The 18848-nt window shown below is 40.7% G+C and overlaps 2 protein-coding genes across 2 annotated transcripts; one reads left to right on the top strand and one right to left on the bottom strand.

Moving 5' to 3' along the window:
- Positions 1–531: 531 nt before the first annotated feature.
- LOC135623988 (agamous-like MADS-box protein AGL29) lies at positions 532–1107 on the bottom strand. Its single transcript, XM_065127459.1, has one exon. It carries the CDS (start codon positions 1105–1107, stop codon positions 532–534), a length of 576 nt encoding a protein of 191 aa, XP_064983531.1.
- A 12291-nt stretch (positions 1108–13398) lies between these two features.
- On the top strand, positions 13399–15754 carry LOC135622679 (PLASMODESMATA CALLOSE-BINDING PROTEIN 3-like). The gene is made up of 4 exons (XM_065124717.1): positions 13399–13557; positions 14093–14332; positions 14450–14483; positions 15109–15754. Exons 1-4 carry the CDS (start codon positions 13506–13508, stop codon positions 15341–15343), a joined length of 561 nt encoding a protein of 186 aa, XP_064980789.1. The 5' UTR covers positions 13399–13505; the 3' UTR covers positions 15344–15754.
- Positions 15755–18848: the final 3094 nt, after the last annotated feature.

The raw sequence follows: 18848 nt of genomic DNA, 5'->3' as shown, positions 1-18848 counted from the left end.
ATGCATGACACTGTTTCACTACCCAAAGCTGTCTGCATGCATCTTTTGCTGTGTACAAAAGGGAAAGATTACTTGCCTGAGTCCAATTTGCTGTGTGACACAGCCCATGAGCTTTCCAGGTTCAGGTCTGAAAGCTCGAGGTGTCCAGCGGCCTACAGAGGGATCTGAAGCAGAAAGATCTGTTGACATTGTGCTTCTGGCTGCTAACATAAGGACAGACCAAAGACTGTGAAAGTCAACAAATAGACTGCCTGCAATCCATTCTATCAGTAGCTATCCATCCATGTTTAGATTTGATTTATACTCTTTGGGAATCATCTTCAGAAAAAAGAGCTGCAACATTTTGCAGTGGGACAAGTCAAAATCATTGGCCTCAGTTATCTTGTCTAAGACGATTCATGTTGACTCCTCATCTGAATTGGTCTGAACAGTAACATAGAGTGAGTTTGACTTATCACATCAGAGTCAACTTGACTAAGGTAATGTTACTCTGATCAGATAATCTAAAAGTAATTTGCTACATATGCACAATTATAATCGCCCGAGGCTGAGCGTCGTCGATCTCAAGATAAGATCTGCACGTTCTTGCGCCTTGTTCCGCAGCTCCACCATCGCCTTCTCGAGCTCTCGCAGATCCTCCACCGTGAGATGATCGAGCGACTTGTTCCACCAGAACCGTTGGTCTTCCAGTATGCTGGCCTTCGTCACCGTTTCTTCCCCGATCATCCTGCTGCTCGTCGCGGCTTCTTTGCCGGCTTTCGGCGTCGTAACCAGATCCAGCGTTGGGCCGCTGCCATGCAAAACGCCCAAAGTCGTGGCCCGGTTGTCTACTGGCACTACTGCTGCAACCTCTCCTCCTTGTTCTTCTTCTTTGCCAAAGTCGATGGGATGCCCATCGCGTACGTAGCGGCGGATGACGGTGTCGATATCGGGGTTTGCGAAGGCGAAGGCGTTGCCGACGGAAGACATGGCAATGATGGCCATGTCGTAGCCTTGAGAGCAAAGGTAGGACGCCTTCCTGTACAGCCCCTTGCGGCGCTTGGAGAAGGTTATCTGCCGGCGGCTCTTCTTGTCGATCATCGTGAAGGGGAGCTTTCGCCTTCCCATGGTGCTAATGCCTAATTATCGATGTAGAAATCAGAGAAAAAGGCAAGGCTTTTAGTAATTGAAAGAGAGAGAAAGAGTAGCCGGCGTTTCTATCGCTATATCTGTTAGGGTTCTGTTAGGGTTCTAAGTATTTAGAGAAATATTTAGATTTTAAATATTAAAAAAAGTTCAACTAAAATTAAGATTTTGATTAGAAATTAATTGTTAGAGAATTAAGATTTATAAATAACTTTTATATTACAGTGGTTAATACTTTAGATTTAAAATTTATTAGATGAAGTGTCAGTTGATAATGACTTTGACAATTTATCATAACATTTTGGGTTTCAATCCTCTTAATAGTATTAATATGATATGTTAAAAAAATACTAACCAAGGTGTTATGATCGAGAGCACTAAGAGGGGGGGGGTGAATTAGTGCAGCGGAAATCTTTCAGCGATTAAAAAATGAAAGCTGCGTTCGTTCGATAAAAACGATTTCGATGTAAAAGTCGATTTTAAGATTACTTAAGATTCAATGCAGTTTACGTCTAAACACAATTTACGTTTAAATGCAGTTTGCATCTAAACACAGTTTTGCGTCTAAACGCAGATTTACGTCTAAACTCAGTTTACGTCTAAAACGCAGTTTTACGTTTTAAACGTAGTTTGCGTCTAAACGCAGTTTTACGTCTAAACGTAGATTTACGTCTAAACGCAGATTTACGTCTAAACTCAGTTTACGTCTAAACACAGTTTGGGCAGTTTTACGTCTAAACGCAATTTTACATCTAGACGCAGTTTTAAAGGGATCTGAACTTAGAAACTCGTTCGTAAAAGCGCAGAAGACAGTTTTGCAAAATCAAGGCGTAAACGTAAACTGCAATGTAAATATCGTACGAAAACACTGGTTTAAGTCTGAAAGCAGATTCGGACAGATCAGCACTTAGAAACTTGTTCGTGAAGGCGCAGAAGACAGTTTTGCAGAATCAAAACGTAAACGTAAACTGTAATGTACGAAAACACCGATTTACGTCTGAATGCAGATTTGGAAAGAACAGCAGTTAGAACTTGTTCGTAAAAGCGCAGAGAGCAGTAGTTATGAAGGAGGTTTGCAGTAATGATAAAGTGCTCAAAATAAACGCAAACCAGAGATTTAGAGTGGTTCGGTCAGTCTTGACCTACTCCACTTTTGGCTTCCTCCACCGACGAGGTCACCGACGTCAACTAGAGGCCTTCCTTCAATAGGCGAAGGCCAACTATCCTTTTACAGTTTCTCTCCTTTTGACAGGCTCAGGAGACAACCTTTACAGACCTTTCTCTCCTCACTTTACAACTCAAAACTTGAAGAACAGAATGAGGAGACTTAAAGGCTTTACAACACTTTTGAGCTCTTAGAATCACAGAAAAGATCAAGATTTCGGTGTAGGTCTGTGTCTCTTCAGTGCTGAATGGGTGGGGTATTTATAGGCCCCAACCCAATTCAAATTTGGAGCTCAAAACGATGAAATCCCGGAATTCTGGGATCAGGCGGTTGCACCTCTTGACTGGAGAGGTTGCACCGCCTGGCAGAGCTCGAAGACTGAGCCCAGGCGGTGCCACCTCTTGACTGCGGCGGTTGCACCTCTCTGCCAGAGCTCGAAGACCGAGCTCAGGCGGTGCCACCTCTCTGTCAGGGAGGTTGCACCGCCCAGTCTTGCTCGAAGACTGAGCTCAGGCGGTGCTACCTCTCTGTCAGGGAGGTTGCACCGCCCAGTCTTGCTCGAAGAGTGAGCTCAGGCGGTGCTACCTCCTGGCTGGGGAGGTTGCACCGCCCAGTCTCGCTGGGAGGCTTAGCCCAGGCGGTGCCACCTCCTGGCCTGGGCGGTTGCACCTCTTGGTGCAATCAGGGTCCGAATGGTTAGCTCCATTCGACCCAATTTCAATCTTTCAGGGGCCCAATTGCCCCAAGATTAAGCCAATGGGATCACCTCCCATTTTCCAACTTAATCAACGTGCTAACTACGATTAAATCTAAGACAATTTCTGCAGCTTTGCTTCGGTGCGTCAATTGCTTCTTCCGGCAAGTTTCCGGCGAACTTCCGTCGATCATCCGATGAATCCTCGGTGATGCTCCTGCGGACTTCTGGCAAACTCCTGGACTTTGCGACGATCCACTTGGCGAGTTCCGACGAGCTTCGCTTGGCAAGCTTCTGGACTTCTCGGATCTGTTCTCGCAGAACCTCCGACGACCGTCCGAACTTCCGTCGAACTCTCGAACTCCCAACGTGATCATGAACTTGACTCCGGCGCAACTCCTGCTGCTTGTCTAACTTTCATCGTAGTTAATCCTGCACACTTATCTCAACACATAGATTAGACAACAAATGACAATTGACTTCATCATCAAAATCCGAGATTCAACAATCTCCCCCTTTTTGATGATGACAATCAATTGATAATGGAGTTATCCTTAACTCCCCCTGTCTATATGCCATAGTTGAGATAAGTCAACCTTGAATTCAAGACCCAAGAATTCAAGTGACGTATTGATAAGTTAGATCAGTTAAACTTATCAATACTCCCATCATGATACTCATGATGTATCTCTTCAAAGATGATGTCAAGGCTTGACATACATCATCAAGTTTGTATGATTGTGTTTGTAACTATTCATCATGTAATTTGGACATTATTATATAAAGCTGTGAAGCACTATTACATGGTGCACACATTTGAAATATTCTAGAAAGTTTTGCATTTTCTTCGCATGATAAGATATCAACTCAGGGCATAATGCAAACTTTAGCACATGTTCATATATTTCTTGGTGATGCAAGGATGGCATAATCATAGCAGTGTTTATAGCATCACTCATAGTATTTCTAATCATAGCAGTGTTTATCAATTCATGTATTTCTCCCCCTTTGTCATCAACAAAAAGCATAGTAATTATGATACCAGGAAAATAATATTGGTAAGCTTATAGAGTAATTTTACATAGATTGCTTTAAATACTTATTCCCCTTTTTTGTAAAGATTTTGCAGGATGGAATACATACACATCACTTCATCAAATTTATTCATGAAAGTGTACGAGAAAATCTGTTTTATAGCATTCGAATAAATAAGATGCATTCGGATAAGATTTTGTTTCAGATTTTCACATAGAAACATGGCAATCAAGTGATTTGATAATTCAATATAGTCCGAAAAATAATTTTAGCAAGTTTATCTATTCGGACACATCAACATTCCTAATTCTGAATGAAATCAAAGCACAAGGTTTTCATAACTTTTAGTTTCGAAGCACAACATTCTTAATCACATACAAGTCATTTCGTAGGTCATTAATGACCCGATTAATTCTTCAAGAGGGAAATTTCGCAAATCTTTTGCCTCTTGAATAGCAGTGACTTTGAGATCCCAACTCTTGGGAAGGGATCTTAGTATCTTATTAACAAGTTCAAAATCCGAAAAGCTCTTTCCGAGTCCTTTTAGACCGTTGACAACATCCGTGAAACGGGTAAACATGTCGCCAATGATTTCACTCGGTTTCATCCGAAAAAGTTCGAAAGAATGTAACAACAAATTGATTTTTGACTCTTTTACTCTACTTGTGCCCTCATGGGTCACTTCGAGTGTGTGCCAAATATCAAATGCAGTTTCACAAGTTGAAACACGGTTAAACTCGTTTTTATCAAGTGCACAAAATAAGGCATTCATAGCCTTTGCATTAAGAGCGAAAGCCTTCTTCTCCAAATCATTCCAATCGATCATTGGAAGAGAAGACTTCGAAAATCCGTTTTCGACAAGATTCCGCAGTTCAAAATCCATAGAAATAAGAAAGATCCTCATTCGGGTCTTCCAGTAGGTGTAGTCCGTCCCACTGAACATGGGTGGACGCGTAATAGAATGCCCCTCTTGGTTTCCGACGTATGCCATTTCTCTTTGGGTTTTAATCCGTTAGAGAGTTAACCTTGCTCTTATACCAATTGTTAGGATCGAGAGCACTAAGAGGGGGGGGGGGGGGGGGTGAATTAGTGCAGCGAAAATCTTTCAGCGATTAAAAAATGAAAGCTGCGTTCGTTCGATAAAAACGATTTCGATGTAAAAGCCGATTTTAAGATTACTTAAGATTCAATGCAGTTTACGTCTAAACACAATTTACGTTTAAATGCAGTTTGCGTCTAAACGCAGATTTACGTCTAAACGCAGATTTACGTCTAAACGCAGATTTACGTCTAAACTCAGTTTACGTCTAAAACGCAGTTTTACGTTTTAAACGTAGTTTGCGTCTAAACGCAGTTTTACGTCTAAACGTAGATTTACGTCTAAACGTAGATTTACGTCTAAACGCAGATTTACGTCTAAACTCAGTTTACGTCTAAACACAGTTTGGGCAGTTTTACGTCTAAACGCAATTTTATGTCTAGACGCAGTTTTAAAGGGATCTGAACTTAGAAACTCGTTCGTAAAAGCGCAGAAGACAGTTTTGCAAAATCAAGGCGTAAACGTAAACTGCAATGTAAATATCATACGAAAACACTGGTTTACGTCTGAAAGCAGATTCGGACAGATCAGCACTTAGAAACTTGTTCGTGAAGGCGCAGAAGACAGTTTTGCAGAATCAAAACGTAAACGTAAACTGTAATGTACGAAAACACCGATTTACGTCTGAATGCAGATTTGGAAAGAACAGCAGTTAGAACTTGTTCGTAAAAGCGCAGAGAGCAGTAGTTATGAAGGAGGTTTGCAGTAATGATAAAGTGCTCAAAATAAACGCAAACCAGAGATTTAGAGTGGTTCGGTCAGTCTTGACCTACTCCACTTTTGGCTTCCTCCACCGACGAGGTCACCGACGTCAACTAGAGGCCTTCCTTCAATAGGCGAAGGCCAACTGTCCTTTTACAGTTTCTCTCCTTTTGACAGGCTCAGGAGACAACCTTTACAGACCTTTCTCTCCTCACTTTACAACTCAAAACTTGAAGAACAGAATGAGGAGACTTAAAGGCTTTAAAACACTTTTGAGCTCTTAGAATCACAGAAAAGATCAAGATTTCGGTGTAGGTCTGTGTCTCTTCAGTGCTGAATGGGTGGGGTATTTATAGGCCCCAACCCAATTCAAATTTGGAGCTTAAAACGATCAAATCCCGGAATTCTGGGATCAGGCGGTTGCACCTCTTGACTGGAGAGGTTGCACCGCCTGGCAGAGCTCGAAGACTGAGCCCAGGCGGTGCCACCTCTTGACTGAGGCGGTTGCACCTCTCTGCCAGAGCTCGAAGACCGAGCTCAGGCGGTGCCACCTCTCTGTCAGGGAGGTTGCACCGCCCAGTCTTGCTCGAAGACTGAGCTCAGGCGGTGCTACCTCTCTGTCAGGGAGGTTGCACCGCCCAGTCTTGCTCGAAGACTGAGCTCAGGCGGTGCTACCTCCTGGCTGGGGAGGTTGCACCGCCCAGTCTCGCTGGGAGGCTTAGCCCAGGCGGTGCCACCTCCTGGCCTGGGCGGTTGCACCTCTTGGTGCAATCAGGGTCCGAATGGTTAGCTCCATTCGACCCAATTTCAATCTTTCAGGGGCCCAATTGCCCCAAGATTAAGCCAATGGGATCACCTCCCATTTTCCAACTTAATCAACGTGCTAACTACGATTAAATCTAAGACAATTTCTGCAGCTTTGCTTCGGTGCGTCAATCGCTTCTTCCGGCAAGTTTCCGGCGAACTTCCGTCGATCATCCGATGAATCCTCTGTGATGCTCCTGCGGACTTCCGGCAAACTCCTGGACTTTGCGACGATCCACTTGGCGAGTTCCGACGAGCTTCGCTTGGCAAGCTTCTGGACTTCTCGGATCTGTTCTCGCAGAACCTCCGACGACCGTCCGAACTTCCGTCGAACTCTCGAACTCCCAACGTGATCATGAACTTGACTCCGGCGCAACTCCTGCTGCTTGTCTAACTTTCATCGTAGTTAATCCTGCACACTTATCTCAACACATAGATTAGACAACAAATGACAATTGACTTCATCATCAAAATCCGAGATTCAACAATCTCTCCCTTTTTGATGATGACAATCAATTGATAATGGAGTTATCCTTAACTCCCCCTGTCTATATGCCATAGTTGAGATAAGTCAACCTTGAATTCAAGACCCAAGAATTCAAGTGACGTATTGATAAGTTAGATCAGTTAAACTTATCAATACTCCCATCATGATACTCATGATGTATCTCTTCAAAGATGATGTCAAGGCTTGACATATATCATCAAGTTTGTATGATTGTGTTTGTAACTATTCATCATGTAGTTTGGACATTATTATATAAAGCTGTGAAGCACTATTACATGATGCACACATTTGAAATATTCTAGAAAGTTTTGCATTTTCTTCACATGATAAGATATCAACTCAGGGCATAATGCAAACTTTAGCACATGTTCATATATTTCTTGGTGATGCAAGGATGGCATAATCATAGCAGTGTTTATAGCATCACTCATAGTATTTCTAATCATAGCAGTGTTTATCAATTCATGTATTTCTCCCCCTTTGTCATCAACAAAAAGCATAGTAATTATGATACCAGGAAAATAATATTGGTAAGCTTATAGAGTAATTTTACATAGATTGCTTTAAATACTTATTCCCCTTTTTTGTAAAGATTTTGCAGGATGGAATACATACACATCACTTCATCAAATTTATTCATGAAAGTGTATGAGAAAATCTGTTTTATAGCAATCGAATAAATAAGATGCATTCGGATAAGATTTTGTTGCAGATTTTCACATAGAAACATGGCAATCAAGTGATTTGATAATTCAATATAGTCCGAAAAATAATTTTAGCAAGTTTATCTATTCGGACACATCAACATTCCTAATTCTGAATGAAATCAAAGCACAAGGTTTTCAAAACTTTTAGTTTCGAAGCACAACATTCTTAATCACATACAAGTCATTTCGTAGGTCATTAATTACCCGATTAATTCTTCAAGAGGGAAATTTCGCAAATCTTTTACCTCTTGAATAGCAGTGACTTTGAGATCCCAACTCTTGGGAAGGGATCTTAGTATCTTATTAACAAGTTCAAAATCCGAAAAGCTCTTTCCGAATCCTTTTAGACCGTTGACAACATCCGTGAAACGGGTAACCATGTCGCCAATGGTTTCACTCGGTTTCATCCGAAAAAGTTCGGAAGAATGTAACAACAAATTGATTTTTGACTCTTTTACTCTACTTGTGCCCTCATGGGTCACTTCGAGTGTGTGCCAAATATCAAATGCAGTTTCACAAGTTGAAACACGGTTAAACTCGTTTTTATCAAGTGCATAAAATAAGGCATTCATAGCCTTTGCATTAAGAGCGAAAGCCTTCTTCTCCAAATCATTCCAATCGATCATTGGAAGAGAAGACTTCGAAAATCCGTTTTCGACAAGATTCCACAGTTCAAAATCCATATAAATAAGAAAGATCCTCATTCGGGTCTTCCAGTAGGTGTAGTCCGTCCCACTGAACATGGGTGGATGCGTAATAGAATGCCCCTCTTGGTTTCCGGCGTATGCCATTTCTCTTTGGGTTTTAATCCGTTAGAGAGTTAACCTTGCTCTGATACCAATTGTTAGGATCGAGAGCACTAAGAGGGGGGGGGGGGGTGAATTAGTGCAGCGGAAATCTTTCAGCGATTAAAAAATGAAAGCTGCGTTCGTTCGATAAAAACGATTTCGATGTAAAAGCCGATTTTAAGATTACTTAAGATTCAATGCAGTTTACGTCTAAACACAATTTACGTTTAAATGCAGTTTGCGTCTAAACGCAGATTTACGTCTAAACGCAGATTTACGTCTTAACGCAGATTTACGTCTAAACTCAGTTTACGTCTAAAACGCAGTTTTACGTTTTAAACGTAGTTTGCGTCTAAACGCAGTTTTACGTCTAAACGTAGATTTACGTCTAAACGTAGATTTACGTCTAAACGCAGATTTACGTCTAAACTCAGTTTACGTCTAAACACAGTTTGGGCAGTTTTACGTCTAAACGCAATTTTACGTCTAGACGCAGTTTTAAAGGGATCTGAACTTAGAAACTCGTTCGTAAAAGCGCAGAAGACAGTTTTGCAAAATCAAGGCATAAACGTAAACTGCAATGTAAACACTGGTTTACGTCTGAAAGCAGATTCGGACAGATCAGCACTTAGAAACTTGTTCGTGAAGGCGCAGAAGACAGTTTTGCAGAATCAAAACGTAAACGTAAATTGTAATATACGAAAACACCGATTTACGTCTGAATGCAGATTTGGAAAGAACAGCAGTTAGAACTTGTTCGTAAAAGCGCAGAGAGCAGTAGTTATGAAGGAGGTTTGCAGTAATGATAAATTGCTCAAAATAAACGCAAACCAGAGATTTAGAGTGGTTCGGTCAGTCTTGACCTACTCCACTTTTGGCTTCCTCCACCGACAAGGTCACCGACGTCAACTAGAGGCCTTCCTTCAATAGGCGAAGGCCAACTGTCCTTTTACAGTTTCTCTCCTTTTGACAGGCTCAGGAGACAACCTTTACAGACCTTTCTCTCCTCACTTTACAACTCAAAACTTAAAGAACAGAATGAGGAGACTTAAAGGCTTTACAACACTTTTGAGCTCTTAGAATCACAGAAAAGATCAAGATTTCGGTGTAGGTCTGTGTCTCTTCAGTGCTGAATGGGTGGGGTATTTATAGGCCCCAACCCAATTCAAATTTGGAGCTCAAAACGATGAAATCCCGGAATTCTGGGATCAGGCGGTTGCACCTCTTGACTGGAGAGGTTGCACCGCCTGGCAGAGCTCGAAGACTGAGCCCAGGCGGTGCCACCTCTTGACTGCGGCGGTTGCACCTCTCTGCCAGAGCTCGAAGACCGAGCTCAGGCGGTGCCACCTCTCTGTCAGGGAGGTTGCACCGCCCAGTCTTGCTCGAAGACTGAGCTCAGGCGGTGCTACCTCTCTGTCAGGGAGGTTGCACCGCCCAGTCTTGCTCGAAGAGTGAGCTCAGGCGGTGCTACCTCCTGGCTGGGGAGGTTGCACCGCCCAGTCTCGCTGGGAGGCTTAGCCCAGGCGGTGCCACCTCCTGGCCTGGGCGGTTGCACCTCTTGGTGCAATCAGGGTCCGAATGGTTAGCTCCATTCGACCCAATTTCAATCTTTCAGGGGCCCAATTGCCCCAAGATTAAGCCAATGGGATCACCTCCCATTTTCCAACTTAATCAACGTGCTAACTACGATTAAATCTAAGACAATTTCTGCAGCTTTGCTTCGGTGCGTCAATTGCTTCTTCCGGCAAGTTTCCGGCGAACTTCCGTCGATCATCCGATGAATCCTCGGTGATGCTCCTGCGGACTTCTGGCAAACTCCTGGACTTTGCGACGATCCACTTGGCGAGTTCCGACGAGCTTCGCTTGGCAAGCTTCTGGACTTCTCGGATCTGTTCTCGCAGAACCTCCGACGACCGTCCGAACTTCCGTCGAACTCTCGAACTCCCAACGTGATCATGAACTTGACTCCGGCGCAACTCCTGCTGCTTGTCTAACTTTCATCGTAGTTAATCCTGCACACTTATCTCAACACATAGATTAGACAACAAATGACAATTGACTTCATCATCAAAATCCGAGATTCAACACAAGGTGTATTTAAATTCTCGATGATTTAGAATTAGAATTTAGATTATAAATCAAAACTATAAAGAGTAGTCTTTAAGAATTAAGATTTATTCTTATAAATATAAATTTTAATATTTTGATGAGAGGAAATGAAATAAAGGATGATATTTTGTACTCGTAAGTTTCTCTCCGTTGGATTTAGAGAAGATTATCTCTTACTCATTCGTGGAGATTAAGCTAGATGTAGTTACAATTTACTTGGGAATCTAAATTGTCAGCGTACATAAATTATACAAATAATTAAGTCTTATCTAATAAAATATTTATAATTAGTTTTAGTTAAACATTAATCATCAAATTAAATACATGAGAATTCTAAATCGATTTATTAATGTATGAAAAATTATAATATAATTATTTATTTATATTAAATATAAGAAGTTTATGAATCAATTATAACTAGGTCTAATTACTCTCAAATTGATCCTAAAAATATGATAATGATCTTAAATTATAGTGAATCACAGTAGTTACGCTTAACTTTCTATGATTAGCCTAATTATATCCAAATTGACTCTAAAAGAATGTAATAGCCCTAATTATAAAGAATGAAACTAATTACCACCTTGTGATCATGGGTTTAAGTTGCATGATCCCCTTTATATTTATAAAATATCTAAATTTAAAAGATAAATTCTCAAATAAAAAAGAGATTACATTGACTTCCCGCCAAGGATTTTCTTTTTTATTTATTCTCATAAAGAGTCCATTATTATTTAAAAGATAAGATTATTCTAGTCACTATTATTCGTTTGTCCTATTACTTTTGTTTTTGTTTTTTTGCCTAGTCCTCTTTGGTCATTGTTCATCTTCACCTTCGTTGTCTTGTTCTTTTTGGCCCTCATTGTTATCTCTACCCTTGCATATAAAGGGGGCCAAGGACACCCTGCTTGATAATGATACGATGCAAGACAAATGAGAGCAAGGGTGGAAGCAACGACGATAAAATCAGATAAGAGACAAAGAGAATACAGTGATGAGAGACACGAGCGATAAGACGAATGTCACCGCACAAAGGCAACAAGACCTCGTGGCAATCCAAAGACAGTTAGTGATGACAAAGGATGGAGGCAACCACAATAGATGTATAATCTCATCCTTTACAAAATAAAAGATGTTTTTTATCGAAATAAATAAATAAAATTTAGAAAAAAGAGAGTAAAAACTTAAGGATATTTTTTTTTTATTTTGCCCAAACTGAAACTTACTTAAATTTAATTTAATTTTTTAATTTTCTAATTACCCAACTAGTTGGAACTTCATTAAACCTCATTTTATGAGCTAACAAAGGGAAAATATATGCTTAGATTGGTGGCTACAAATTTCCAGTCATAATATCATCAAATTAACTTTTTATTACTTATAAGTACTTATTTTAAAAAAAATAATATTATATATAATCTAAAAAAGTAGATTTTTTGCATACACTTTTTATAAATCTTATTTCTTTCATTGGAATATTACATGATATTGTGCCTTCTTTTTTTTTGGTAAGTGATATGTGCCTTCTTTTTAGTGCACAAAGAACTTCTATCTCTTAAGAGATAAAAAAAATGTATTAAAAAAAAAAGGAAGACATAAGAGACCAAAATTTGTAAAAAAAAGTTAAAATAAAAGAAAGAGACGAAGAAGAAGAAGAATAATAATAATAATAATCTACCAACCAGAAATAAAGTATATGAAAATAATGGGACGAAGGAAAAGCTAATATTGCACATCTGGACCAGCCCTCGAATACCGAATTTTGATGCGACGCCAGCACATCACACCTACCCGGTGGCAGCACAGTAACACGAAACGGACGAGAGAACAGGACGCCGTGGCCCCACATTCCCACCTCCCTCGGTACGTGCCGCACGCCGTCCCCGATTCCCACACATGCCCACCGAAAGATGCCTCGCCTCCGTCCCCAAAGAATCCAGAGAGACGGGCAGAAGAGCTATGCGAGACGCAAGGGTGGGTGGGTGGGTGAGTGGGGATCCTGTCCGATTGTACATTTGAAACGCGGTGCTGCAATTTCGGTTCCTGACATCTCGACCGTCCATTTATCTTCGATCTCGGTGAACACCGCGTGGGTGCGGATCCTCTGCGATCGTACATTCTAAAGGCAATGCTACAATTTCAGTTTCTGGCATCTCAGCCGTCCATTTGTGTTGGATCGAGGTGAGCGGTGTTTTGAGATGCGTGCGAGGCAAGGCGTCGGTGGGGATCAACATCCTGTCTGTCTAATGGATTTTAAACGCAGTGCTACAATCGCACTTTCCGCCATCTCGACCGTCCATTTATGTTAGATCAGGCGTCGGTGGTGATTCTGTCCAAGTTTACGATTTGAACGCACCGCTACAATTTCCCTTTCGGGCATCTCGACCGTCCATTTATGTTGGATCACGATGAACTTTTTCTCCCCACCTGCTGACGATTTACCCGTTTCGCCTACCTGGCATACTAGTTCGGGCCCACAAGCAGTCGGCCGCCGCCTCCAACCGAAATCGGTGGCTGCAACTCTTTTTTCCCTTCGTCACCTAATGGCCGTTTGATTGCCATCTCATCGCGTTAACGTTACGCGTGAGTCGGACGCGTGGGAATACCATTTTCTTCTACACTGGTACACCATGCACCACTACAAAATCATTACCCATGGGGAAGGCCCAGTCTCTCTCTCTCTCTCTCTCTCTCAGACTCTCTCTCAAAGAACAAAGCTTGGTCGGCAGGCCATTTCTTCTCTCCCATCTTCTTCTCAGTTGGCAACTAATGGCTGCTTTAGTGTTCCTCCTGATGACTGTGGCCATGTTTGGTGCTTCAGGTAAGCTCTAGAATAATTTCATTTTTTTCTTTCTTATATTTTATTGTCATGTGTCTCTGAAAGATGATCTATTTTCTTTTGCCTTTTCTGCATGATTGTTCCTTTTTTCTCATGATTTATGAGGAGAGCAAAGATGTTTGTTCAAGTGTCCATTAGCCATGACTTGCAGCCTCTTCTTCAAACACATGTCATTTCATCCTTTGGCTCAGATCTGTACTGTGTGTCCTCAGGATGAGCGTTTCTATTTTTCTATTTGAGATTGCTTTTCTCGGCCTTTTGTATGGCTGTCTTTGTTTATTACTACACAAATTGCACAGAAAATGGAATTCTGAGAACCACAAAAGCTAGTTATTGTAGATGGTTTGGGAGTGCAAATAATAAGAAGAAAAATATAAAGAAGATGGTTTGAGAGTCTTCTAAACTAGTTTTCATACGCCAGGTTCTCTTTTGTTGCTCATTATAATGTCCAGAAATGTAAGAGATGATCTAAAATCTTATATCCTCTTTCTTTTTGATTTTTTTTTTTCTTGGGAAGATGCTGCTTGGTGTGTTTGTCGATCTGATTTGAGCACCACTGCTCTGCAAAAGACACTGGACTATGCTTGTGGAGCTGGGGCTGATTGCACTCCAATCCTACAAAATGGGGCTTGCTACAACCCTAACACAGTGCTTGCCCATTGTTCCTATGCTGCCAATAGCTATTACCAGAAGAAGGGTCAGACACAGGATGCCTGTGACTTTGCTGGCACTGCTATGCTTAGCTCAACTGACCCAGGTGATCCCTAAGCCTCCTCTCAAAACACATCTTTCTCTCCATGCCCTTTGCTACATGCCATGGACACACAAGTAGATCAGTGTGGGAAGAAACTGATGTCTTTTCTGGTTTTTGCAGGAGGAAATGGGTGCACATACCCTGCCACTACAAGGTAATGGGATTGAGAAGAAATAAGATATATTCGAACTCTTTGTAAAAGGCATTTCTCCTTTTCCTCTGGCCTTTTTATTTCGGTTCTTTTAGGAAATTCAACCCTGAGCAATTTAAGCAACCTTGAAAGGTGTTCTAGAAGCTGGAAGGCTCCAATTTTTCTTGGTTTTGCTGGAGTGGACAGTTTTACAGCAACCTTCACTGATGATGGTGTTATGGTTCCTTGAATCCCAAACAATTTTAAGTTTCTCCATTCATCCAATTCTATCTTAAGGCAACTTTAGTTGTCTGTTCTGTGGATTCCAACTCTTCCTCTGCCTCTAACTGGGACTTTAAAATGCCAAGTTGCATTTTCTTTCATTTTCTTCTGTTTATAAAGCATTTGTGTTGTCATTATCCTCTAATCATCTAGTAAACCCATTGGGTATTTCACTATTTTTCTTGCTGGAACTTTGTTTTATCTTTTCCCCATAGTTTATTGGAATTGAAGGCCAAGGTTGAAACTCAAAGCTAGTTTTGCTAGATTAAATGCCTAGATGTGGTTGTATCAATTTCCTACCTTATTTTTCCACTTACATTGATCTGTCTAAGCCCTAAAACTTTTTCATTCTTTTACTCTGCATCAGTGCTGCAGGCTCTTCAACCACTCCAACAAGCACAAGCACCACTCCAAGCTCCACAACTCCAAGCACCTTCACTCCAACCACAGGCACTACAGGCACTGGAGGAGTGCTGGGTGGCCTAGGCCCCACAGGAACAACTAGCATTGATGGGAGTGATGGTGGCCTGATTCCAAACAAAGGGATGCCTTCTCTCCTCCTAACCTTTTTGCTCTCTCCCTTGGTTTTATTGAGGCTTTGATATGAAGATATTGGGAAAGTTGGAATGCAAATTGACGGGTGGATCAGGTTGTGCAACAAGCATGTGATATTACTACTGATGAATGGTTGGTGGATGCATCTTGAGACATTAGCACACTAGTTTTGTTGTCTAGTGGCAACATAGGAGGTTTTTTATTCCTTTTGGGTGGATGGTGCTATGGGTTGGTAGGATGGATGTGTTACTCTCTTGTTCTTCATGGACCAGTCTCTCTCTCTCTCTCTCTCTCTCTCTCTCTCTCTCTCTCTCTCTCTCTCTCTCTCTCTCTCTCAAATCTAGGGAGGCAGCAATTTATTGATTAAATGAGGTTTTGGGTGCCCTCCCTAGTTAGGTTAATGTGCAACTAGCTTTGATGCCAATGAATAGTATGATCTGTTACAATTTCTCTTTCTATGATTTGGCTGTCTTGGTGTTCTTTATGTGGTGGGAGAGATTTTTGGCCCCTCAAAGTTTGCACTGTCACTTTTATGAAGTTTCCATCAATTCAAATAAGAAATATTAAATGTGACAAGATTGCTGAATTTTGAATTATTTGTGTCAGAATCCCTTGGTCTACAAAAATGAAATGTCTGGAAAAAGTAAAAGAGCTGTAATTGTTGACAAGTGATGATAGTCTGACATAAACTTGGACCTTGATTCTATTGATCTGGATTTCTTTGTTGAATGATTTGATTGCATGTGTTAAATGTTTCTTGGGAGTTGTCATATCAAATATCAAAAAGTTTCAAGTCATCCTTATCACACAGAAATAAATACAAATGCTAGAAATACAAACTTGTCCAAATCCACAGAGGCTATGGAGAGACATCATCATAATTAGGACTTGATATAAAACTAACTCATTAATTTGATTGATCTAAAGCCTAAATGCTTATGCTCCAATTTATATACATAGATTCATTGAACTACAAAAACCAACACAAGCATAGTTCGCACATGGATTTAAAACAACTCTCAAAACAAATCCTAGTTTGATTGATATTGATTGCATATGCTGTTGAACTAATGCCAACAAGCAGATGAGCACCATTTTCCTTCTCCAATCAAACATTGCATACTAATCACATGCTAAGTTTCACACGTATTATGACAGTAATAGAGGCTTGCATGACATTAACATGATCATGAAATGGTTCTTTTTCTTAGTTATAGAGATCAATTGAAACACAAATCTCAATCCAGTTGAAATCAAAGACAAAAGGGAAAGACAAAGAGAAACAGAAGTGGGGAAGAGAAAAGATGAAACAACCTGATTGATGAGGATGACCAAGCTTTCTCCAACATGTGATTGTCATCTTTGCTTTTCCATAACTTGAATCTACCAATCACACGTCTCGCCACCGGCAAGGATTTCCAGTTTGTGCACCAATAGAAGGAACCTAAATATAACCTGAATGATCTCAGTCCTCGATCCCATCAATCTCGGCGACTTGGCATCATTCCCTTTAATTACAGCCACGATTTGTGCTTGTCAAGGTGCCTATTCTGGGTTCCTTTTCAGTGGCATTATTGCCAGCACTTTGAAGCATAGATTTATCAACCATATGAACAAGGTGCACTTTGATTCCATGTTCAATCAGCTCACCTTGCCTGGTATACCTTGAAATCTACGCAAGTAGCAAAATGCAAAGACATCTTCAATGGTGGAGTTGCATAAAGCTCAAGAGGCAGGTAGACTCTTAAAATTCTACAATGACATTGCTCCAACTCAATCTTAGTCTCTCTGTTGCACAACACATGACCTCTTTGACTTCTCATGACCCATATATCAAGACACTTGTTTGGAGGATCACCTCCATCATTTTAGAAGCCCCAAGAGATGAAAATGGAACCTGGAAATGAATAAAATCAGAATTATCATCTTAAGCAAGAATTTATCCACAGTAAAAGAATATTTACTAGAATTCAGACTGATGTATAACATTAAATGATGCAGACTGATGCATAACAAAACAATGTTAATGTGTAACACTAACAACAAGTGCTGCAAATTTGCAGTTCTATGATTATTGTTTTACAGCCAAGACTCATATTGAACTTCATAATACCTGCGACTCTGAGCGAGACCAAGAAACAAACTGATCAGTTTGTTTGAAGTATAGCTTAACAGTTCTGGGATGAGGTTTCAGAAGGGATTCCTCATCAGCTAGAACCTTTAACTATGATTGAAGAAAACAAACAAACCAACCTTTAAAAGCCTACACAAAGAACTGCATACAAAAAAGAAGATGAAGAGGCATGCATCAATCTCATAAGTACTATGCATATCAAGGACAATTCAGCAACAACACAAAACAAAAAAATTCTGATGGACTGTACAGACCATTGACAACAGATGCACACAGATTTAAACCAATAAGATAACCAGAGGTTCAGTAAAAAAGTATTCAGAAGTTCCATTTTAAAGAAAGAACTAATAAAATTAAATTGAACAAAATCTGTATAAAAGAAATTTCTATGAGAAACAAATAAAAATCAAAATCCTGAATATATAGCCAGTAAAACTTAGCCTTTCCATGAGGTATCACTCCATATTGTACAAGCCCATTGGCACAATGGAAAACAATGTTCCATAAGTAGGTTCTATTACCATATACTACTTCCCCAACAACAGGCCAAAACCAACTAAGTTGTATGGAAAAGTCAAGGTAATATGATTCAGATCATCCAATGAATGAGAATATTCATATCATTCAAGTCAACTTAAAAGCCATCTTAGATTGTTCTGGTGGACTTTTGCTCATAATTAGTAGTTATAAAAAGCAGGGGACTTACAAGATAGCAATTCAAAAATTTTGAAGTAGACAGATATGTTAGGCCATAAGATCTCTTTCATGTAGATATTAAAATGCTTCAAGAAAGGAAAACGTGTAAGCAAATTAGTATAACAATATTGGTCATGCTTATGATAACAAGAATCAGCTTGTTGATCATCAAGGGTTAAAAATGGTATTCAGGCCAAGGATTGTCGTACTGCCCGAAACAGTATCAAAAGGGCAGTACATACCGGTCCGAGCGTGGACCGGTACATGGATCACCCCCGTTTCGGGCGACCCGATCCAACTCAGAAAAAATTTTATAAAAAACCTAAAATAATGGTGGGCCCCATCCAACTCAGCACTAAGAAAAGAAAAAAAAAACGTAAAATAGAAACTAGGGCCCACGTTCACATTCAATGCTGTTGCCACCGCCGCTGCTTCACGACGCCACTGTCGTCATGTACCTTCTTCTTCCCAAGTACACTACCACCTCTTCTCCTCCTCCATTGCTTTTTCTTCTTCCTTCTCCACCACTTTCTCTTCTTCCTCCTCTTCCTCCTCTTCCTCCTTTCTTCCTCCTTTCTTCCTCTTCCTCCACCTGCCCTTACTCTTCTTCTTTTCCTTCCTCTCCAAAACGTTGATATGTACCGGTGTACTGACACACGATACACCGATATTGATCGGTATACCGATCTGACAAGTCACCAAAGCGAGTCCGGTACCCAAAA

This window comes from Musa acuminata, chromosome BXJ2-9 (genome assembly GCF_036884655.1).
Source record: "Musa acuminata AAA Group cultivar baxijiao chromosome BXJ2-9, Cavendish_Baxijiao_AAA, whole genome shotgun sequence".
Classification (NCBI taxonomy): Eukaryota; Viridiplantae; Streptophyta; class Magnoliopsida; order Zingiberales; family Musaceae; genus Musa; species Musa acuminata.
This window is presented reverse-complemented; position numbering and strand designations above follow the sequence as displayed.

Bases quoted from the DNA above. Each gene is read 5' to 3' on its own strand.
- LOC135623988 (XM_065127459.1), bottom strand. From the start codon at position 1,107: ATGGGAAGGCGAAAGCTCCCCTTCACGATGATCGACAAGAAGAGCCGC.
- LOC135622679 (XM_065124717.1), top strand. From the start codon at position 13,506: ATGGCTGCTTTAGTGTTCCTCCTGATGACTGTGGCCATGTTTGGTGCT. The intron at 13,558-14,092 runs GTAAGCTCTAGA...TTTCTTGGGAAG, and splicing joins GGCCATGTTTGGTGCTTCAG to ATGCTGCTTGGTGTGTTTGT. The intron at 14,484-15,108 runs GTAATGGGATTG...ACTCTGCATCAG, and splicing joins ACATACCCTGCCACTACAAG to TGCTGCAGGCTCTTCAACCA.